This window comes from Rutidosis leptorrhynchoides, chromosome 10 (genome assembly GCF_046630445.1).
Source record: "Rutidosis leptorrhynchoides isolate AG116_Rl617_1_P2 chromosome 10, CSIRO_AGI_Rlap_v1, whole genome shotgun sequence".
Lineage (NCBI taxonomy): Eukaryota > Viridiplantae > Streptophyta > Magnoliopsida > Asterales > Asteraceae > Rutidosis > Rutidosis leptorrhynchoides.
This window is the reverse complement of record NC_092342.1, coordinates 29956420-29980667: the sequence shown is the minus strand read 5'-3', so window position 1 is coordinate 29980667 and position 24248 is coordinate 29956420. Positions and strand designations below refer to the sequence as shown.

Sequence of the window (24248 nt, the reverse complement as noted above, 5' to 3'; positions counted from 1 at the left end):
ACATTCAGATGCAGCTGTTTTGTAATGAGAAAGGGATACAACAACAGTTCAGTCCGGCTTATACACCTCAATCAAACGGTGTTGCTGAACGAAAGAATAGGACTCTAATCGAAACCACAAGAACTATGCTAGCTGATTCATGTCTTCCAATTGTTTTCTGGGGAGAAGCCGTGAGTACTGCGTGTTATGTGATGAACCGAGTTCTGGTGGTAAAGAGACATGGTAAAACGTGTTATGAGCTATTGCACAAGAGAAAGCCTAATATCAAACATTTCGAACCTTTTGGTGCTCCTTGTACTATTCTGGTACGAGATGCTGGAGGGAAATTCAATTCAAAGGTGATCTCTGGTATCTTCTTGGGATATGGGAATCCAAACAAACGAGTATATAACACTGAGTCTAGGCGTGTGGAGGAACGTTATGAGGTGGATATTCAGCGCAATGCTCCACCTCGTGTCAGTAAAGGGTTAGCTTGGCAATTTGAATATGATAAATTATTTGATTCCTTCAATCTTCCACCCGATGCTACAGAGGAGGAGATTTTAACTCAGGTTTTGTTTGATTCTCAAAACTCAACTGAGAATGTTGTTACTATTCCATCGCAGATTCAGAATTCGGTTTCTAGCTTGCAACCTAGTCCATAGAGAGTGACAGATGCTTTTGATTCAAATGCGGACGGGGTAGTATATACAGATGACGATAGTGATCTTGAAGATGATGAGGAAGTTAACCGATCACGATTGACAGAGGAACATCTTAATCCTCTATATAATCAACCACCAACTGTGACAGTGCCTGAACGGCCAACTGAAGCAGGAGGGGTGAGAAGATCCAATCGTGTTATTTTACCGCCTAAACGTCTACAGGATTATTATGTGGACGCACGTAGAATTCCTTATATTAATATTCCCCAGAGTACGACAACAGAGGCATCAACTTCTGAGGTTTCGACCACATCAGAGGTCCCTGTGATTAATAATAGTTCAACAGCAGCAGATGATGTTCAGACTGAAAGTGCAAATGTGGTAACAGCATTTTATTCTTCGCTGAATAAGACAGGTAGGATATTTGTGCATGCTCACTCATGCTATGTATGTCAAATTGAACCGAAAGATGCGTATGAGGCACTGAAGTATGATGAGTGGGTTAGTGCAATGCAAGAGGAGCTGTTACAGTTTAAACATTTGAAGGTTTGGAAACTAGTCAATCCACCACATGGTTGTGTGCCCTATTCGATAGGTTTTAAAGAACAAGAAGGATGAACAGGGTATAGTTATCAGAAACAAAGCTAGATTGGTGGTAAAGGGATATCAACAAATCCCTGAAATTGACTATGATAAGGTTTTTGCTCCGGTTGCACGACTGGAAGCAATCAGGATTTGCTTGGCATTTGCATCCTTCATGGGATTTAAAGTTTTTCAGATGGATGTTAAAAGCACGTTTTTGTACGGAGAGATCAATGAAAGGGTGTTTATTGAACAACCACCCGGTTTCGAAGACCCTCATTTCCCAGAAAAGGTTTATAGACTTGAAAAGGCACTTTATGGTCTTCACCAAGCTCCTCGAGCATGGTATGCAACGTTGTCCAATTACATGATTGAAAACGGTTTTCGAAGAGGTGTCATTGATCAGACACTTTTCATCAAAATGAAGGGACAACATCTTATGTTAGTGCAGGTTTATGTTGATGATATTATATTCGAGTCAACAGATCAGGGTATGGTTGATGAGTTTGAGAAGGTCATGCAGCAGAAGTTCAAGATGAGTTCAATGGGAACGATTAAGTTTTTCTTGGGTCTACAGGTAGCTCAGATAGATAAAGGCATCTTCTTGCATCAAACCAAGTATGTTGCTGATATTCTGAAAAGGTTTCAAATGGAAGCAGAAAGACCGGCTAAGACTCCGTTGTCTGTGAACCATGTTATTTCACCTGAGTGTGAGGGTACCGCAGTGGACCAAACGTTATACAGGGCTATCATAGGTTCTCTAATGTATCTTACAGCTTCTCGACCAGATATCATGTTTGCGGTTTGTCTGTGTGCTCGTTATCAGGCAAATCCTAATGTTCATCATATGTTAGTGGTTAAGAAGATTATGAGGTATTTGAAAGATACACCGAGTTTAGGGTTATGGTATCCATGTGAGGATGGGTTTGATCTCACAGCTTACAGTGATTCTGACTATGGAGGATGCAAGAAGGATTTCAAGTCAACATCAGGAGGTTGTCAGTTCCTTGGCAGCAAACTAGTTACATGGCAGTGTAAGAAGCAGACTGCAGTGGCTCAGTCCACTTGCGAAGCAGAGTACATTGCCGCGGCCAGCTGTACATCACAGGTCATCTGGATTCAACAGCAACTACGTGACTACGGTTTGCAAATTTCTAACACTCCTATTTATGTTGATAATACTGCTGCCATAGCTGTCACTAAAAATCTCGTAAATCATTCTAAAATGAAACACATAGGGATTAAATACCATTTCATTAGAGACTGCTATGAGAAAAAGTTGATAGATGTTGTGCAGATACACACTATGTTCCAAAGGGCTGATCTTTTCACAAAAGCTTTTGATAAACCATGTTTTAATTACTTATTAAACGAAATAGGTATTAAATTGCTTTCAGATGTGGTTCCTGAAAATGAGGTTCCTGACACAGAGGAACCTACACCTGAGACTGAGTTGTGATTTGTTAAGAAACTGCTTGTAGAGTATGTATAGTTTTGCATGATAGTTTGTAGATTGTTTGCATGTTTACTTTTCATTTGCATGATAGATTCGTTTTTCCTGATATTTCTGCATGTTTGCTTATATTTTTAGATAAATCTATACTATTGTACAGAGAAAATAGAAAAGCCATAAAAATCAGAAAAACCAGAAAAACAAATAAAAATGGAAAAATGAAAAATCTATAAAAATTGAAAAGCCTGAAAATGAGTTGCTTATTATATTTGTGGGGAAGTGATTGCAATACTGAACCGACATGTAAGTTGTATAAAACAAGTAATACAGGATGATTGATAATGTGTTAGTAGACTTTATTGACCTAACTCTAGATAGAGGTGATCACACGAACAAAGCGTAAATATCATGATAAGGAAATCATGGAAAGGTTTACAGTGGTTAAGGGTAGTCACCTACTTATCACTGAATATGTACTGAGAAATGGTTGTTCAGAAACTCAACAGACGGTTGAGGTCTCCCTTACTACGATTTATACTCGGTAGCAAAAGGATAATTTTGTGAGTCCCCAAGGTGAGCATACTTTGTCTAGGATGCATACTTGTTTCTATTTACCTTTATTACTTGGACCGAAATCCAACAACGTACATATCGGATACCCAAAGGGAGGTGTTTTATCTTGAAGGGTTGAGAAGTGCATTCTTGTATCACAGACATAGAATGATGTGTATATTGCAATGTCATCGGGTTCTAGATTTCAACATCAGAAGATTGGTTTTCCGTGAAGTTACTACTAACGTTAAAGACAGTAGTGCATCATCATCATGTATAGTTGTATTTACTTATTTATTTTGTTTGTTTTATTTATGGAGAAAACGCAACATCAGAAAATCCAAAAAAAAAAAAAAAAAAATTATGGTTTGTTTGTGGTTGTTCATTTATGTTGAAAATAATTTGATGCGCCACCAAGCTGCACGAGAATCATGGATCAAGAATTGAACATAGCTTCAGAGATTCCTCGGTTATCTAAGTCTGAGACAACATATATTCCAATCGGAGACTTTTTGAACGATTTAGTTATCTACATCCGAGGGGGAGAATTTATCAGATCGTCAGATATAGAGAACTTAAATCATACAGTTCACATCTCAATTAGTGAACCTTAAATCGTTTATCTGTGATATGGGATTGTGCATGTTGACCTGGATAGAGGGAATATCTTCTGGAAGGTATCTTAGCATTCCATCACTCAAATATATTTATCACTTCCATCCATCAAACATCATACATCATACGATTTCCGTTTAAGTATGGGGTTTATAGCGGCCGGTATGCGCCTTAACAAAGTATGCAATAAATTTGAGATTCACAAAGTTATCTGAAACGAAAAGTGTAAGTTTAAGGTAGAAGCTCATGGCTGACAGGGTTGCTAGAAACATCGTGAGATAGTTCTGTTCAATCAGATTGAAAGTACATTGATGTGATAAGAGGACAGCGTCAACATGTTGTGCTCAATTGTTCTACCTGAAACATCATGCGATCTCAAGGGAGGACTGACTTCGTGATTAAAATCTAACATTGTAAAATGTTAAAGTAATTAATCAACGTGATCATCGAAGTCTAGTGTGAAAGTTGGTAAATGTTTATTGATATGTTTGAAAGTTGTTTTGTATATGCTTTATCAAGTACTTTATGAATGAAGCGTGAAATTACATGTCAAATTTAGTTCAGTTCTGATCCCCAAATTATAAGATTAAATCAGTGTGATATGTTAACTCACAAAAACATGTGTTATGCTTTTCGTACTGGGCTTCATGATAAGTTGTATTATTTATTTTTACGCTGATAACCTCATTTATCTGCTAATCATGATATGCTGGATCTTGTACAGTAGTTTGCTTTATGAATTTGCATATGCTTTCCTATCTGAAAAGTCCATATTTGATTACTTGAATTAGATTAGCTGCATGTGCATCTTTGTTTAGTGTATTATGTCAAGCAACTCAGTTCTCGGAAAGGTTTATTGTGAAAGGAATTCTTTATTTTTAGTTAATTTTAAAACCAAGTTGTTTGGAACATAAAGGTACAAAGTGTGTTAAATATATACTGTGGAGATCAGTCCCAGGGGGAGTGGAATAGGAAAGGGTTTGTGAAATTGAAATCGAAATTTCCTAAGTTGTAAACCCTAAAGACAGATGACCGATTGAGGCTACACACTCGACCGAGTAAGTGTACACACACGACCGTGTGTGTCAATCATTCGACTGATCAAGTTTTAAATAATATGTTGTGTTCATAACACACTCGACCGAGTGTGCAACATACTCGACCGAGTGAGTTCACACATTCGACTGTTCCAAAACACACACGACCGTGTGTGTATTCACACTCGACCGAGTGTATAGAAACCCTAATTTTTAAGATTTTGCTATTTTTGATTGTTTTGTTATGATATCATGTTTAAACTGAATGTGTTGCATAGTTTTGCTTTTAGAATGTCAGGTCCAAGTAGTAGGTTAAGTGGAACATGGAAGTATGACCTGGAACGTAGGAAAGCATTGGCCGAACATAGGCCTATCCTTGTAGAGACCAAAGTTGTTGCATCCCAGTTCAGGAAGGATCAGTGGAAAGGTTTAGATTGCTTGACATTTCTTCAGATTGGGAATCATTACTGTCCTAAGCTAATCCAAGAGTTCTATTCTAGTGTGACCATAGAGAAGAAGTATGTTTAGGCTAATTTCTTTGGTGTTGACTATAAGTGGACCATAGATGACTTTGCAGATAACCTTCTATTGAATTACTGGGGAGCCAAGATTTACTGTTCTAGTAAAGATCTTAGGAAGATTTCTAGCAAGTTTGATGCCGGTGGGGTAGCTTCTCACATCACTAAGCCAGGATATGTAATTGGTTCTAACAGTATTGAGGTCAGAGAGAGCGATGTTAGGGATGACTTAATGCTTAACATGAGAATTATCAAAAGAAATGTGGTGTTTAGAGATCCTCATGATGATATACTATCTGGTACTGAAGCTGTTCTATTGTACTGTCTTATGGAACGTATCAAGGTGAATCTTGGGCAGATAGTCATTAATGTCATGAAAGATGCTTTGGATGATGAGGAAAAACCATTTCCTTATGCAGTTCTTTTAAATCATTTGTTTGATGAGATTGATCTGGATGAGGACACGAATTATGAATGGAATCAGGTTCCAGAGGAAGTTATTGAAGGATAGTTCTCATGCTTATGATTTCATGTGCTTATGTTTATTTATGGTTGTTTTGTAATTTGATCAGGCTAGCTTGTTAGCCCTTATACTATGGTGTGTAATAAACAATAACTTGTGGATGACGTAACTGTGTGATTTATTTAATGTGTTTGTTATGTTTGTTAATTCATTGATTCATATAATTCATTAGATACCCCATGATACATGGAGGTAAATGCTTATTCGTTATGTTGTTTTGAGTGTTTTTCAGCTATTCACTATGTCTCAAGAACAACAGCAGATGTCTGATGAAGAACGTGAACCACGAATCCCATTATCTTCTGAGTTACCTGGTCTGATTGGTCGAGAAGATACAAACGTACTTGCGTGTGTTGATGAAAAGGGTTCAGAGGCCCAAAGAGGAGGTTTTGGTCCAATCATTGCTTTCTTGAAACGTTCCAGGATCTTTAAAGCTATTACTGCTGAATGCACTCCGTATTATTCTCATCAGAGAAAATTCTGGGAGGTTGCCCAAGTTGTTACTGAAGATAACAAGAAGGTGATATTGAGTTCTGTCAACAACACGATTGTTCGTATTTCTGCACAGACTATCAGGGAAGATTTAGGGTTTCCGGACGATGATAATATGCCAACTGATTTGCCGATTCTGAAAGTTAGAAGGTGTTTAAAGAGATGTGGTTATACTGGTGACATAACCAAAGCTATTAAATGTACGAAACTTCCAAGGCAGTATCGATACTTTACATACGTTCTTCTTAGATGTTTGAGCCCGATGCAAGGAGGTTTTGATGAGATGACTGCGAAATACAGCTCTATGGTTGTTGCGTTGGTTTTGAACGCTGAGTTTAACTTTTCACAGGTGTTATTTGATGCAATGGTTCTAAACGTGAAGAGGAAAGTTCATCTGGTGTTCCCGAGGTTTCTTCAGATTATGTTAGAGAAGCAGGTTCAAGGGTTGGTAAAGATACCTGAGGATGAACTAAAGCAGAATCATTTAAATGATCAATCTTTCAACAGGTTTTTGCAGAGCCGAGTGGAAGTACCGGAGAAAGGGCTGATTGGTCATCTGATTAATGAGAACTACGTGTGTCCAGAAGGCTTGAGTTGCTGACATGAAAACAGTAATTCAGGAGATGAGACTGATATTACTACTGCAGGTGAAGAAGAGGTGAATCAGCCTCCACCAAAATCAACTGGTCCTCGATTGGTTGATGAAGATGATGTAACAGCGCTTGATGATAGTCAAATGGATTTAGTGAAGCGAAAGTTAGCTGAAGCTCCCAAGGTGTCAACAAGAGGGAGACAGAAACGTTTGAAGATTTTGGTTAAAGATGGAAGTTCGTCTTCCACAACAAAGTCCCAGCCGAAGGTTGCTCAGACTGGTCCAGCTACTGGTGGATCTACTCAAGCTGCACCCACTCAACTACAACAAACTACATCTTCTCAGCAAGTTCAAATTTCTCAACGTTCTGAGACTACTGCAGGTGATATGACAGGAATTGTTAACTGAAAATTGATTCAGTTGTCTGCGGATTTTGCTAAGTTTCAAAAGGCAGTTGATGAAGATAAGAAAAAAGACAACATCAGAAATGTCTGCATTGAGGTTGAAGATTGGTGAGCTGGATAAAAATATGGAAAGTCAGGCTGGAGAAATTTTATCTCTTCAGACACAAAACCGAGATCTGATGGATAGATTGAATGAATGGGAGAAGAGGATTGTGGTTGAAGAAGAGGATGATGAACCAGATCCATTTGGTACTTTTGGTGAGGAAGAAGAGGACGGAGCTGTTGAAGTTGCTAAAGGGTACACGGAGGATAACCCGCTGTATGTAACTCCTCTTCAAGTTTTAACAGTTTCTGAATTTTTAGCTATGCAGGATCGTCTTAATCATACAACTTTTTACACTGATTTAGAAGAAGGGGAGATCCCTCCGGATCTGACCGAAACTGAGCAGGAATTGATGGAGCGTCTAGAGCGAGAAGCTAAGGAATCTGCTGACGCTACATCAAAAGCTGCAACTGAGGCTTTGACATCAGGAGCTCAGAATTTTGAAGATGAAATGAGTGATACTGATGTTTTTGATGAAAGTGATAACAGTTTTGATGAGATTGTTATTGAGGATGAGCCAACTGAGCCTTATCCTCGTTATGAAGGCGTTGGTGATGATCTTCCAACTTTTGCTAATTATTTTGAGATGAATGATGAGCTTTTGAACAGAAAATGTAAAGAAAAGGAACAGAAGGAACAAGAAAGTGTGTTACCAGAAGGTTTCTTGCCGGTGAAGATCAACAAAGAAAAGATTGAAGTGTTGGAAGAAGAATGGAAGATTCAGATGCGGATTAGGAAGTATGTGATGAAACCTGAAGTAGAGCCGCAGTTTTTGAAGTTTATCGAGCACTGTGAGAGTTTACGTGCTAAGGGAAAGATCATAGCCTGGGCCTATATTAAAGAATTCGATATGTATGCGATCAAGAAAGAATATGGAGTGGATTATATCAAATCTCCATTTGAATTCAAAACGTTACCTTATTTTGAGTTTATGCAGGTGGCCAGGCTTAAGATGTTATATCAGGATTACAGTGGAATTCCTGATGTTTTGGTTCGTAAGATAAGGAAATCGTATCAGTCACCTAATTTCATAGGTTTTCGTCCTCAGTTTCCGAAGATTTCTTATCGAACGAACAAGAAAACAGGGGTCAGAAGGAAGATAGTAAAATATCGACCTGTGAAGTATATGCGGAAGGTTCCTTTGAGAAAGATGTCGCAGCACTTCAGTCCTCGTTTTCGTTGGTGGTATTATGATGAACGCTCAGAGGAAGCAGTTATTATGTTAGACAAGGATGGTGGAGATGAAAATGATAGTATAAGGGTTCTAGATCCAGTTTGGTTGCGAAACTGCTGTGAGGAAGATATGTTTACCCTTTACTACAATCGGATGCTGTATCGCCCAGAAAATCGTGTGCAGGCTGAACAGTACTGCAGGGTTGTGAAACTTTGCTATTTGAAGAACTGGGTGACAGATCCATTTACTGATTGATAATCGAATTTTTATTTCTGTTCTACGGCTAGGTCTTAGGGGGAGTTTGTTGGTGCATGAATCCCCAGCCGTAGTTTATTCTTACGTTTAGTACATTCAGTTATGTAATAATGTTATTTACTAGTGACTATTGATTACTATGGTGATTGTGCGTTCTTCGTTTATTAAATAATCAATATGTTAAACTGAACACAGTCGACCGAGTGTGTGTACACACTCGACCGACTGTGTAAGTCACTCGACCGACTGACAGGCACACTCGACCGAGTGTGTCTGACTTGCAGTATATATACGGGTTTAGACTTCTTTGATGAGGTTGCTCGTCCCATTTTTTCCAAATCATTGTTTCTCATCTCCAGAAAACCCTAACACCTAATACCACCGAAATACATCGTCTAGGTGTCGATCTAATCTAGGTTTTGTACTAGGTTCGACCAATTCGATCCCGAAACGACCCGTATCTCGATTTACCTCTATTCTATTATGTTCCGCCTTTAGTTTAGAGTTCAAGCGACCTAAGATCCATAGATTTATCGTCTACACATTGATTACTTATGATTAAGAAATTAAGAATTATGATAAATATAAAATAAAATTTCGTACACACACAAATTTTTTTTTAAGGTAAGGCTTCAAAGTGTAGTCACTAAGGATTAATCTGTGTTTCGTTTAAAAATTCTCAAATATCCAACTACTAAGTCACCATTTGAGTTTACTAGATTTATGAGCCCATGCGTTGCACGGGGACTCACCCGCAAACATTATTGGTTTTAAACTTATACATGAAATAACGTTATTATCAGAAAAGTGTGTTGTGGTTAAATTAGTAAAATATCTTTTTGTAAACAACACACATTAATAAAACTTTGATAAATTATAGTTCATACATAGATTGATTACAAAACATAAAGTTACGTATTGATGTAAACATGATTTGTTGTAAAGTACACGATGAATTTTAAACGCTTGTATCGTATCCGTTATATCAGTATTCAAAAACTTCAAACTTGAATTGTATACGCTAGCTCAAATTTCGAACTAAAGTGTCGTACTAAAACTTCCGTGTTCGCTTGAATTGCCTCCCTGAAAATTTTCAAGTGTTGGATAAGTTAGGCTTTGATAATCAATAGCGGTCGAAGACATTAGTAGCAACACTTAAAAAACAATTGGCAAAGCATGAATGGAGAGAAAAGAACGTAGAAAATAACGGAGAAGAGATACAACGAAGATTACTTACCATAATATCTCACCGAAGGAGATCAATGTATCATCAATAATCTTTTATATAACTACAAAAGTCTCATGAGAAAATTACTTACCATTGGAGACACAAAATAAATACCTACAAAGGAATCCTGTAATTGAAAGCTTGTACTACTCACAATCAAGTTTTCATTCTCAAAGTCAACATCACTTCATCATCAAGTGATTTAAGCATTTATAGACTAAATGAGTACGATGATGTCATGGATTTACAACAAATAAATCAAAAAGTATATTAAACGGTATATTATGTAGAAGAATATGTAAAAACCATCATAGTAGAAACCCTGTCACAATTAAAATGTCATGAGAAACCGCATAAGGGACAGCGTGACTTCAATAGACGATAAACAACGTCCAACTTCATTAAGATTCTAACAACTTTGGTTGAATTGGCCCAAAGTAACAAAATTTGTAATTTACAATCTTTTCATAATAAATTTTTATTTGTAAACAAAAGAACCAAATCATGTATGATGTGAAAAATAGTTGCTGCTAATTGCTATTTTCCATGAAAAACCAAAAACAATGACCTCGACATTATTTAAACATAATCAACCCCCATTAAAGCCATAGTTAAAAGTGAAATATTATCACAATAAAGGTAAGACCCCTGAAGTGAAAAAAAAAAGATTGTTGTGCATTTAACTTCAAATTAGCAAATCAATTAAATGAGAAATAAGAAGGTACCTCTCCTCTTGTAGTACATGGCCCGATACACAATTTGCAACCATATATCATTCCGAGAGCCTACAATTTGTTAAAAAAATAAAAGATATACAGTTAAATTAACCATCCATTCTATACTCAGAAAACAGACTTAACTTTTAAGCCAATTATGTGCCCAAGTATATGAGCACTCGCATGCCAAAACGTGTCACGACCCTCATTACTATAGAAAATTTAGATTGTTAACTCGCAATCGCCTTCTAAAGGTCTTGTCATATCCCGCAACACTCCATCAACCTTAGAAATCAATGCATTTGAAGCTAAGCTTTCCGATAACTCTTTCGCTATGTCAAGAGGAGTTGTTTCCCATGTCTTCCCTTCCTTCACAGTAACTTAACACTATCATTTTTTTAAAAAAAAATATGTATTAGCTAAAGTATACCAACTGTTTGAAAAAAATGCCTCAAAGAACTATCTATCAAGAAACACTGAAACCGAAGCACTATTATCTAACAGGACAGTATAAGCTTGAAAGAACCTAACATTCAAGTAACAAGTAATTCGAAAACAACTATAAATTAACCTAACTCTAAACATACAATAACAAAACCTATATATAATGTCTATCTCAAAGTATATTAACTAACACACACCAACTGTTCAATAGTATAAAGATTTAAACATGCTAAGGTACAACTATAAGGTTTAATATTGTCTTTATCACATTTTTTTACCACGAGTTACTTCCACGAACTTCGCCTAACATTCAGTCAGTCATTTTGGGCCATTATTAGTATCCAAAACGTGAACTATCAGAAATAGAGTAAGCTACAAAATAGGTGTTGCAACCATCCAACACCAACTATACACCTACATTGACTAAAAAATAGCATCTTAACCCGCCCACTTTGCCTCCAATAATTAGATACTCCTTCTGCTCATTTGTTGTTGCAGCTACTGCCACCCTTCCTCCAAGCAAGAGTACAATTCAGTAAGCAACATAACTTACAAAGAACGTTAAAATACGGATCGTGTAAAATGTTATGGTTTTCACCAGTATCCAAAGTGGAAAGGTCCCCATCTCTATAAGAGTACAATTCATAATCTATCTATCATTGTATGAAATTGCAGTAACCAAACTCAACTCGCATAACATGAAAAAATCAAAAACGACTAAGTAATACTCTTATACTAATTGAGTAACTGATTGGCCAATTTTTTATAACCTTGGTAACATGAAAGCCTTCGGTGATTTATCTAGGACAAAACACAACAGAACTAAAGAAAGTGACTAAATACTCGAATTTTAAAACTAACCTTGTTAAGTTCTTTTCTCCAATGGTGAGAACATTTCAAAAAAATTACGTACATTAATAATGGTGAGAACATTTAAAAATTTTTTGATCAAACTTAGGTTTACATCTTTCGCTAAGTATAGGATGGTTGGAAATGCTAAACACGTGAGTATAACCATTTGTAAGTATAGGATGGTAGGACATGTATTCGGAAGACACATATAACCATTTGTTCAGCTAACTTTAACTTTTTTTTTTTGGTTGATATGAGTATGTTAAAATCTTTGTTAATTAGTGAAAATCATATAATCACATTCATAATGTAGGTTTTTGAATAAAACAATTTAACACGATTATCAGTATTTTGCAGGCCATTTAACGTGCACAACGCATTTCACCAATAAACTCTTTTTTCACTAATTTCTTCTATTTTACCCATTTGACCCGTTCGAAAATAGTACTCGGTATAACCAAATGGGACCCAGACATAAATATAGAGGTGAAACAGCCATATTTAGTAGTACACAAAGATCAAAGTGAGGACTGACCTGATGTAAGTATGGCAACAACTAAAGAGGGACTGAGCCAAATATCAATGAGAAATAACTGTAGATGGCTTAAGTTCAGTTGTCTCTCGTCCTAGATCTGTTTTGAACTAACTGTAGTAAAAAATAACTGTAAGGCTTATCACCATTAGTCGGGAAAAAATACTAATTTTATTTTGAACCAACTGTAGGGCTAAAATACAAAACAACTTTAGGGCTGATCACAATCAGCAAGCAAAAAACATTTTTTTTTCTTTTATATGGTGATCTGTATTGGTTCATTAGTAAAGTCCCTGTACTAACCTTAAAACAAATCACAATCGGCTGCTGCAAAAAATAAATGTTTTTGTATACAAAGTTAACAAAAATAGTCGATTAAATTCGACCTTTATTGACTTCTGGTAGAAAAATTTTAATAATAGTATTTTATATAAATTAAATTCCGGTAGAAAAAGTTGCAGGTTTCTTCAAGTTGACCCAGTTCGACCGAACCAAAAATCATAATCAAAACTTTTTCAATCGTCACCAAACCCGCCCACTTTGACACTACACCAATAACGGCTTTCTTCAAGTTGACTCATTACTCTGCCGAACCCGTATACAAATTCAAAATTTGCATAATGAGAAGTGTAAGAATATCTATAAAGCGGGACATATCTTTTAATGTACTCACCTTTGAACACATTAGAAAACAACAATTGACATACAAATATAAAACAGTGCATACTTACAACGGACAAATCGATATGTCAAGCTGGAAATTTTTTCAGAACCAAGCTTAAAGGTTGATTGAAAGTCGCTGAATAGATCATAACCGTCATACCTTTAAAATTATAGCATCATTTGTATAAATTTCATACCTTTGATCACCAAAAGCCTGAAAAAACAGATACATGCCAGCGTTAATCGTCTTTTGCCCTCTTTTACTTGCCACATTTAACTGCAGCGAATTACATGAACTAAAATTACAACACATATTAATGCAGAGATTGAATAGTATAAAGTTTCTCATTTTAATATCAAGCTAAATCATGTTTTTCCCTAGTCTTTTAAACTTCTTATGTCAGATATCAAGAGCTGATGTAATCATTATTCAAATCGATTTAAATACAATTGAACTCAATGTATTAGGGTTCACCAGGAATTGAATTCGCCAAATTTGTTCCCAAAATCAATAAAAACTACACAATTTAGGTATCTAGCTGCATTCATCACTTGTCATAATATATATCAAATTGAACAGAAGCATAACTAAACAGTCACAACTAATAACTATAATTATAATTGCTAATAATTAAACAAAACCTATAACCCTAGGTATGCATAAATTAAACTTACGCATGAATTTGTTGGAATTGGATGGATACTCAACTTTGGATTGCGTGTAAACAAATTGTAAGCCGATGGGTGAAGTGAAGGGTTTAAGAGGTGAATTGACGGTTCCGATGAAACTGACGGAATTAGCCCTAATAATCGTTGACGATTATGTTGTAATATTGGTACCTTCAAACCGATTCAACATCTCCATATGAGATTCAAGAGATTACGTCGTCAGTTTATGAAATTGGAAACCCTAAATCAACCGATTGCATCAGCAGTTTATGAAAGGAAAAAGAATGTATCTATTTATGAAATTGGAAGCCATAATTCAAACGATGGATGAATCTTCAATTGTGATTGAATTGCATCTGATTATTGTTTGATAGTTTGAAGAGAGAGAGGAGAATGGTTTGAATGTTTCAATTGAAGGAGAATGAAAAGGGTTAAAACCCTAAAACGAAATTGAATGCTGCTAGACACGCGTCAGTCCCACATAAAAATCGAATTTTTTAATTCAAAATTCTGAGAAAATTATAAATGCCGAGGAGTAACCAGAAAGCGCCACGTGAATTTATCTTACCGGATTAGTAATATAGAAGATTCCCACAAAAAAAAAAAAAAAAAAAAAAAAAAAAAAAAAAAAGGTTTCTCGCTAAGTGATGAGGTTTCACTTGTTCAGGATTCGATATACTCATACAGTATATATGATCTAATTCTTTGATTTTTTGGAAAAATCAAAATTTTATTATTAACAACCCCACTACTCACTACCAAGGAATCTAGCAAATGATTGAAAGACCATTATAAAAGGAGTTTCAATAATGTACGTGTCCGCCTCTAAATTAAAAAATAATATTGAATAATTAAGGTGTAGTCAATAATAATCGAGCTGTTTTTGTATTGGATTGGTTGTATCGATTATAGGTTATTTTATTTATTGACGAAGTCTTCTTAATTCTGATAATATTTCTTATTTTTATAATAAAAATAAAAATATATTTCTTAATTTTGTTTCGTCTTGAAGAAATTCCAAATGCAACAATCAAAGATAGAGTTGAAAGGAGTGAAAACGGCTTATCTACAACATGGAATTGGTCTCGTAGTCCTACCGGAAGAACCGCTCGTGAACTTGATAGTCTAATCAGCCTGCCAGCTTCCTTTTCGTTCGATCAAAGAAAAAAAGATGTCTGGAAATGGAGCCTATCATCCAACGGCCTGTTTTCCGTTAAGAAATGCTAGACTATTCTGTATGAACAGCTTCTCGGCTCTGTTCCTTCGAATCATGGTACGCTTCGTAATCCCCTTGTTCCTAAAAAAGTTGAAATTTTCGTGTGGCGGACGTTAAAAAATAGAATTCCCGCAACGCTTGAATTGGATAAAAGGGGTTTGGATCTACATAGTGTGAGATGCCCATTGTGTGATGATGCTCTTTAGTTGGTTGAGCACTCCCTCATCCTTTGTAAACACGCTCGTGTCATTTAGGAGCGGGTTTATAAGTGGTAGGGGGTAGGAAACTTCTCGGGTGCATCGTTATCAAGCTTACTTGATGATTCGTTAACTCTTGCATCTTCGAATTATGGCAAAATAATTTGGCAAACTTTAAAGTGGATATGTACTTATCTTATTTGAAAAACCGGAATAATAAAGTCTTTCGAGATAAAAATTGGAAACCCCCGGTGGCTCTAAATGAGATACAAGTGATGACGTTCGAGTGGATTTCGGATAGGAGCAAAAAGAAAAAGTTAAGAGTGGCTCTTTTGGCTTTCAAATCCTAATGTCTACCTTAATGTTTCGTGAGTAACCTTCATGTAGTTTGTGGGTCGTTTGTGTTGTAGTTTAGCGGTTGTTCTCTTTACATCCTCCTATAATGTATAGTTGTTTGAGTTTTAATTCTCGTGGTTGTGTGTATTTTAGGTGTCGGTTCTAATTTGGACACCTCCTATTGTACGCTTCGTGTTGTTGTGAAATAAAATTTTACTTGCCTTTAAAAAAAAAAAATTCTATAATTCATCTAAATATCTCTAAATATATGAATTAAATTTGTTTAAATTGTGTGAGCCTTCTTTCATTGGTCTCATACTAATTACGGAGTACTAGATTTTGAGCTTTCAATATTTCAACAAAAAAAAAGCTTTCAATATTTCAACAACAAAAAAAAAAAAAAAAAAAAAAAAAAAAAAATTTAAAAAACTATCCGTATAAAACACCCGAAGCGTGTGTATCCGGATACATACATACTCCTTCCTCCCTTTCAACTCTTTCTGCTATCTTCCATTGCTTCTCGAACACAAAGGTTTAGTTTCTTATTTTATTTATTTATTATTTTTTTTTTTTTTTGAAAAGCAAGATAGATTAAAAAACACCGAAAATACAATACGAGGCCCCGGTCAAAACAAGAATGATCGACCCTAAAACAAGAGCATGAGATTACAACCTGCGAATCATGAAGAAAACTAGAACAAGAACATGACTATAAATCTAAAAAAACTTGAGGATTTACAAGCCAATTCGACAAATCGATAGAATTTCCTTTAATTCTACTCGAGATCCACTCGAACGATTTAACTTGGATCTCACTCACTAGAACCGAAGCACTCCAAGATTCATTACGAAAGACCTTCAAATTACGATTTTTCCACAAATAGTAGGCGCACACCCAAACCACGGCTTGCCATATTTTTTGACCAATAGCGGTTGAGGAGTGACCACACTTTCCTTCGATAACCTCCACATTTAAGCCGGAAGATGAACTAAAATTCCACCACTTATGAACACGAGCAAACTTGCAATTGATAAGTGAGTGATCAACCGATTCAAGATCGTCATCACAAACGGGGCATCGGACACTATGTAAATCGATACCCCTTTTGTCAAGCTCAACCCGAACCGGAATTCTCATCCTCAAAGATGAACTATATTTTTTTATTTATTTATTTTATACGGAATATTAATTTTTTCTTTATTTTTGATCTCATAAAATAATTAATGCAACTCAAAACTGTAGTTAATATTCCTATATTTAATAACGTCTGTATGCACAACGATACTGGCATCATACTATATTTTTTTATTTATGTATAAATTAATGCCCTAATTTTCGATAAATCTAAATACAGGCACTGACGCTACTTTCATTCTAATTTGTTGACTTTGAACTCAAAGTTTTGAATGTTAGGGTTTGTTTCCAATAGGTAACATTGTAGCTGTTCAATTTTATGGATTGCTTAATCTAAGAAGCTGTTATTAGTAAATTTTATATATTTTTAGCTTTTATTTTTTATTGCATTTACTATAATTTATATGTTGAGCAGTAACTATGTAGCTTATTTGATTTCACACCTATTGCTTGATGAATTCTGTACACTTTGATGTTTAATAGTAAATGTTTATGTTTATTGAACATACATGCTTATGTTAATGTGAATAAACACTTTTCTTTAAGAAGATTGAAAACTTACTTTATGAAGAAAGAAAAAAAATAGGAGTTTTTTATGGCATTGAAACATGCATATATGTGTATATTCTCTGATTGTGACCTCTTAACTGGTAGTGAAATATCTAATCTTGTAAAAAAAATTAATTAATTGATGACTCGAGTTTTCTGTTGCAGCGGATTTTATTTGCAATCATGTCCTGGTGTACCATCGAATCTGATCCCGGTACGTTTTCTTTCTTTTTGGATTATTTTTGATTTTTTGGTCTATAATGTCCAACATTAATGCACGTTGTTTAGCAGAGTTGGAGTTTACTATTTTGCCAACCGTTAAAAAATTTTGAAATGTTTCTTGAAATTCTGTATGTGGCTCCTGCTGAATAAGTACTTTTCTTAGGGCTTCCATAAAATATAACGCTACTTGTATATATCAAGAATACGACATACAAGTTTTATAATATTTCTTTGAGACTTTTTGAGGGACAAGAGAAGAACGTATCGGGTGTATGAAGTATGAACAGTTACTGAAAATGTGAATATGTTATATTAAATCTTAAATGTCCTTAGATTGGTAAAATAGGGTCAACTAGCTTATTTAATTTCTGTAAATTCGTATAGAGCAATAGATTCGACTTTCTGTATGTTATAGTGTTCCCCTTTCCCATTTATTGCTATAGTTTACTCTAATTGAAACCATGGTGTTTTCTTTGTAGGTGTTTTTACCGAACTTATACAACAAATGCAAGTAAAAGGCGTGCAGGTATTGTTTGATAAATGAAGGACATTCGTCTATTGTTTGCTCCATTTGTTTCTTTGGTTCCTAATTTGTTTACGAGCATCAAACCTAGCACTTTACGACCAAAATATAAATATCTATACATGTATAACCCTATTATTGTTCTGCAATGTTTCTTGTTATGTGTCATGTTTGGGTCAAAACGTGTAAGTTGGCAGGGACACGCTAACCCTGTGTGCCGTAGCACCCACCAATCCCACCCCGAAAGAGACCTGTGCCGGCAAAGTACCTCCTCCCAGGTACCACAGTGACGGCAAGGCGATTTTTACCCCAGCTAGCTAGACCCCCGAAACACTTCACAAATTTCCCCCCGGAGGGAGAAATAATTCCATGCGGGGCGCCCAGACTGAGAATCGAACTTGCGCCTTTCTTCGGGTCAAAGCTTCCCCCACTGTGGGCCCAGGGATCAGAGGCATCGGGTACCACACTGAGTTATGTGTCATGTTGATCATTCTAGTCAAGTCGGTCTCTTTGCAATATCATGGTAATAATGAATATGAATCTCAGCAACATCTAATTTGGATTTGGTTTTGCAGGTTGAGGAGTTGTATTCTTTGGAAATTGATTCACTAAATAGTCTTAGGTATATCTTTCATCATGGTTATGGTTATTTTTCTAGTCATATAGGAGTAATATCAGTTGTTTCAGTCCACCCTTCAAAATGTTCTTTTCTTATAGTTACCTGAATTGACAGGCCGGTCTATGGGATGATATTCCTATTTAAATGGCGTGCTGGTGAGAAAGATGATCGTCTAGTAATCAAGGATCCGAATCCGAATTTGTTTTTTGCTAGCCAGGTCAGTTTACATAACTTATGCTTTCTCTCTAAAAAGAAATGGTAATTGGTTGACCCCGACTTTTGTTGTAAAATGAGATAGTAAAAGGTCTTGCATAGTGGCATGTTGTAAAGTGCATATCTGCACTTGAATATAACATTAAAATCGTGATCATTTAGGATCAGAGTGACAATTAGAGAAATTCATTATTACCTTTTCCTCCCTCATCTTCACCGAATTAAATATTTCGCTGTTAAATTTTTTTTTTTTTTATCACAGAACTAAATAGCATAGGAACTTGGGTTATGTACCGATTTAAAACAATATCTGTTTCTCAGTGATTCCAGAACGAGCCGGGTTGTGTAGACTCGGATTTATCAGTTATTTTAACACCAAATTCATTACAAAAGTTATTTTAATTCACAGTTCATTAATAGCTTAAACAAGTATAATTTAATAAATTGAAATTGGAGATTTTATGCATCATTAATATACTTTGGGCAGTATTTGAATCCATTTCCTGTTTGGTTAAATATATATTTGGTTTTATCTGTTTGACCTTGTCGAGATAAGAGGTAATTCGGATAGACTTATGCATGAGTAAATTATCAGAAGCTTCCACCTTTAACGTCTTGAAATTGGGACGTCTAATAATCTTTATATTTTGTCCTTTTAGGTAATTAACAATGCATGTGCTACTCAAGCAATCCTATCTATCCTTTTGAACTGTCCAGAAGTAGATATCGGTCCCGAGTTATCTGCTCTAAAAGAGTTCTCCAAAAACTTCCCACCCGAGCTAAAAGGGTTAGCCATTAACAACAGTGACTCCATCCGAACCGCACACAACAGTTTCGCAAGGCCCGAACCTTTCGTCCCCGACGAACAAAAATCTGCAGGAAAAGATGACGATGTCTATCATTTCATTATCTACATACCTGTAGACGGTGTTCTTTATGAACTTGACGGGTTGAAAGAAGGGCCTATTAGTCTGGGCCCATGCTCTGGTGGTCAGGGTGACATGGACTGGCTCAAGATGGTTCAGCCTGTGATTCAAGAAAGAATTGAGAAGTATTCACAAAACGAGATACGATTCAACCTTATGGCGATAATTAAAAACCGAAAAGAGATGTACACGGTTGAGCTTAAAGATTTACAGAGGAGGAGAGAGCGGTTGCTGCAGCAGATGGCGGCGTTACAGGCGGTGGATGGTGGTAATGTGGAAGCACTTAACAAGTCGCTTTCCGAAGTGAATGCTGGGATTGAAGGTGCAACTGAGAAGATTTTGGTGGAGGAAGAAAAGTTTAAGAAATGGAGAACAGAAAATATTCGGAGGAAACATAATTATATTCCGTTTTTGTTTAATTTCTTGAAGATACTCGAGGAGAAGAGCAGTTGAGACATTTGATTGAGAAAGCGAAGCAGAAAACGAGCAACTCGAGGTAAGTTCGAGCAACTCGAGGTAAGTTTTTCATGTGATGTTATGGTAATTGTGTTTTAGTTTGAAAAAGATGCTGTAATTTAGGCGAAACGTTTGTTTAGACTGTGTTACGATTCGAGGATAATGTTAATTATATGTTATTATCATTTTAGTGTTTTACTTTACATCATATTTGGTTTTAAGTTTCTTTTAATATGATCTGGAACTGTTAGAATTTAAAAGGTATATGACATATTTAGTACCACTTTTGAATTAAGCCCGGTTCGATCAAACAATAAGCATTTCAACCATCAAGAATTTAAGACGACAACTATAATCACGAGACGAACCATTTGAAATTTAAAGGACTATATTAGAAAGCTTTAAGCAGCTATAAGTCTTGTTATTATCAAGTCTCTCAAGCGACATAACATACTCGATAGCAGCAGAAAAACATGAAAGACATTGATAATATTTACATACTCCTAAGATATGGCTACCTTGTTATTAAAAACGGAACACACCCTATTGGTTTAACTGCATTTCATGGTTATGAACCATTTCTTTTAGTAGCCACCTTGTATGAATGCATTCAAACGGTCAAGCTCCTCCCTGTGTTCACTCACCACTGCACGCACCACATCTCCAATCGAAACCATCCCCTGCATTCCCTTATCATCAATAACTGGAATGTGTCTGATACGATTATCTGCTTACACCAAAGATCAAAAACATCATCCTTAATATCATGTCGTCATGTCATTAGTTGTGTTATGGAGACCAATATGTACATCCATTAAATTTGAGGTAGCAAGATAGGCGGGTTGGGTTGATCTGTTAACATTGTTCCTCCATATACTAATGAAAACACAACTAACATCAATATCATGTCATTTGCAGTTTTACAGACACACTAGCATTCTATAATATTAGAGGTGTTAAGATGGGCGGGTCGGGTTGACCTGCAAACATTCTTTGTTCTTTTTTCAATAGAGTTGATGTGGTATATTTACAAAATCTTTTTTATTACAACAATCACCTACTATCCTTAGATATAACTATCAAGAAAGGTAGTAGAAATGAAATACTATTTACTGGCTTTCAATGTGTTCACCCATTTCACTTGTTTTCTGTTTAGCTGATTATATGACCCATTAATTTAGAACTATAAGCCAATTTGACCCATTCATAAGTAATTGGTTTTAAATTACAACCTCTGAATTCAAGTTATTCAGATGTAAACTCCATTAACAATATAAGTTCCAACATACCTGTCATCAACTGCATTGCTTTCAGAACTTTGGTATCGGGCGTCACAGTGATAAGTTTGTTCTGAAAAACAAAACCGTACATTAAGTTCTTTGCTGAAAAACATAATGATGATTCTGTAGAGTGAAATTGCACCATATTAATACCTCTTCTGTCATGATATCTCCAACCTTAGTTGACTTTGACGATCTCCCCTGAACAATGATTTTCCTCAGATAATCTGGAGATATAATAAATTAAATACATTATTATTTAACAATAGATTTTGAACGAATCACGCAATTATTAATAAAAAATACTCCGTAAATGTTTTTCACCTCTTTCTGTGATAATTCCAGCAATGGATGATTTCTCGCCAGGTTTAACCACAACAAGCGCACCAACATTGTGTTGAGTCATCTACAACAAATGTTTTCATTCAAACATCACATGAGAAGATATAAAACAAGAACCATTTAAACTATACAAAATTGGCGTAATAAATGTACCGATTTGACAGCATCATACACAGAATCATCGGTAGTGCACCATAGCCAAGAGCCATCAGCACCTTTTCCTTTAGTATTCAAGACATCAGAAATTTTGGTGCTTTCAAAACCTTGCTCTTCAATACGAGCAGCCGAAGTTGACTCATGGCGTGACAACAACAGTGGTCGAAGTGGGTTCACCAGCCGAACGTGTTGGAGAACTGCATTCTTCACGATGCTACCATGTGACACGAATGACCTAATTCCTCCTTGCATATTCTTTAATTATCACATGAAAAACCAAATCTTTAAGCTAATCATCCTTACAACATCAATATGACAAATTGACCCAGAAGCTAATTAGGGTTTCTAATGTGATCCACAAAAAAGTTATTCAAGAAACTAATATGGCACTATAATCCACATAAACGGTACATCCAATTTATAATGATGTAAAAATTGCCACTCGGGAGTACTCGGTCGGCGGGACTTTATAGGGGAGTACTCAGCAACTCAGGAGTACTCGGATGTGAGTTAGACCGATTTTGACTGATTTTGACGGATTTTCCTAGTATTGACAAAGTTTGACAAAGTTTGACCCTTTTTTGACTGAGTTTTGGCCGAGTTTTTACCAATTATCCAAGTAATCCAGAGTTTTGGCTAAGTTTGAAAAAGTTTGACCGAGTTTGACCAAGTACTCTCCGAGTTGCAAAAACAGAGCACTCGTCGAGTAATTCCGAGTTCTACAACTCTGATCTAATGGTCATCCATAAAAGTGAGAAGATCAATATTCAAAACGCTTCGTCGAAATAAAAATATACAACAACATACAGTATGTATCCTTCATTTTAAATTTGTGAAACTTTTCCCTATATCCATAGTTCATTTTCCAGATATATTGCAATGCTTGACCAAAATTGTTTTGACTATCAGTGAAAAGTATAAAACACCTTTGACTTCAAAGTAACAGAAATGTATTGACCAAATTATACAACTAAGAATCTTTAGTTTATCTATCTGTACTGTTATATAAAAAACAACTTGATCAACTCGTTAAAAGTTGGTCAAACTTCAAATAATCACAATTATCACTTTCAGACCACTAACAAACATTCCATAAAAAAATTAAAATTAAAAATAAAATAAAATAACTAACACTGTTATCGTCTGCTCAAACATTGACTTTAGAATCATTAAAAGATACTCTTAAAAGATAAAAATTACTAAATTTCCTTTTTTTTTTTCTTTAAAGGTTTCCATGATCTTATTTTATCAGGTCAAATTAAATCAAATTAATCTGAGATCAAACATAAATGGATCTATCAGTCATTATCATCATATCTATTCAAGATCTAAGGCTCATAAATACTCAAAGAAACCCTAAAATCAATCAAATCTAATTGTAATCAACTTTAATTCATTTGATCTGTACATATACATATACACATACACATAGATGATTAAAAAAACAAAAAACAAAGTTTAATCTATGGATTCAGTATAGCAACATAAATTAGCTAAGAATTAATATATACCTGATTGAAGAAAGATTACACACACTAAAAAGTAAAAACACACACACAAATAGAGTGAAGTAGTGAAAATGGAGGTCTCCTCTCAAAAGACAAAATAAGTGAGTTTTTGTTCAATGAATCTGTTACTTAGGTTTATCTACAATTTATACCCGTATTTTTTAGGTTTTGTTACCCTGCACCTCAGCTACATGTGTCTTTCCATGCACCTGCGCTTTGCGGAGATAGAATTTAAGGGTATGACTAGAGCACACGGATTATTTATATTATCCCTCTTTAACTAATTGTCCAGTATTTTATTTTGAAATTTTTTAAATTAATTGTTCACTTCTATAAATAAAAAAATAAAAAGATTAAATTCTATTATATCTTTAATGTATGTATATAAAATAAAAGAAGAAAGAAAAGTAAGGATAAAACTGGAAAATAAACAGAAAATACAGTACTATTATGACATTTTGTTAGACTGTGTTTTCTGTATCTGAGAATAATTAATATGAGACGGAGGGAGGGAGTAAGTGT

The 24248-nt window shown here is 35.4% G+C and overlaps 2 protein-coding genes across 2 annotated transcripts; one reads left to right on the top strand and one right to left on the bottom strand.

Annotated features, from left to right (window-relative positions):
* Positions 1-17599: 17599 nt before the first annotated feature.
* Positions 17600-20648, top strand: LOC139872804 (ubiquitin carboxyl-terminal hydrolase 2-like). The gene is made up of 5 exons (XM_071860730.1): positions 17600-17695; positions 18183-18229; positions 18802-18848; positions 18960-19062; positions 19718-20648. Exons 1-5 carry the CDS (start codon positions 17665-17667, stop codon positions 20435-20437), a joined length of 948 nt encoding a protein of 315 aa, XP_071716831.1. The 5' UTR covers positions 17600-17664; the 3' UTR covers positions 20438-20648.
* Positions 20649-20812: 164 nt separating this feature from the next.
* Positions 20813-23870, bottom strand: LOC139871802 (CBS domain-containing protein CBSX3, mitochondrial-like). The gene is made up of 6 exons (XM_071859534.1): positions 23730-23870; positions 22216-22473; positions 22045-22126; positions 21874-21947; positions 21730-21790; positions 20813-21167 (listed from the first exon to the last, which is right to left on the bottom strand). The coding sequence occupies exons 2-6, from the start codon at positions 22468-22470 to the stop codon at positions 21025-21027; spliced, it is 615 nt and encodes a 204-aa protein (XP_071715635.1). The 5' UTR covers positions 22471-22473; positions 23730-23870; the 3' UTR covers positions 20813-21024.
* Positions 23871-24248: the final 378 nt, after the last annotated feature.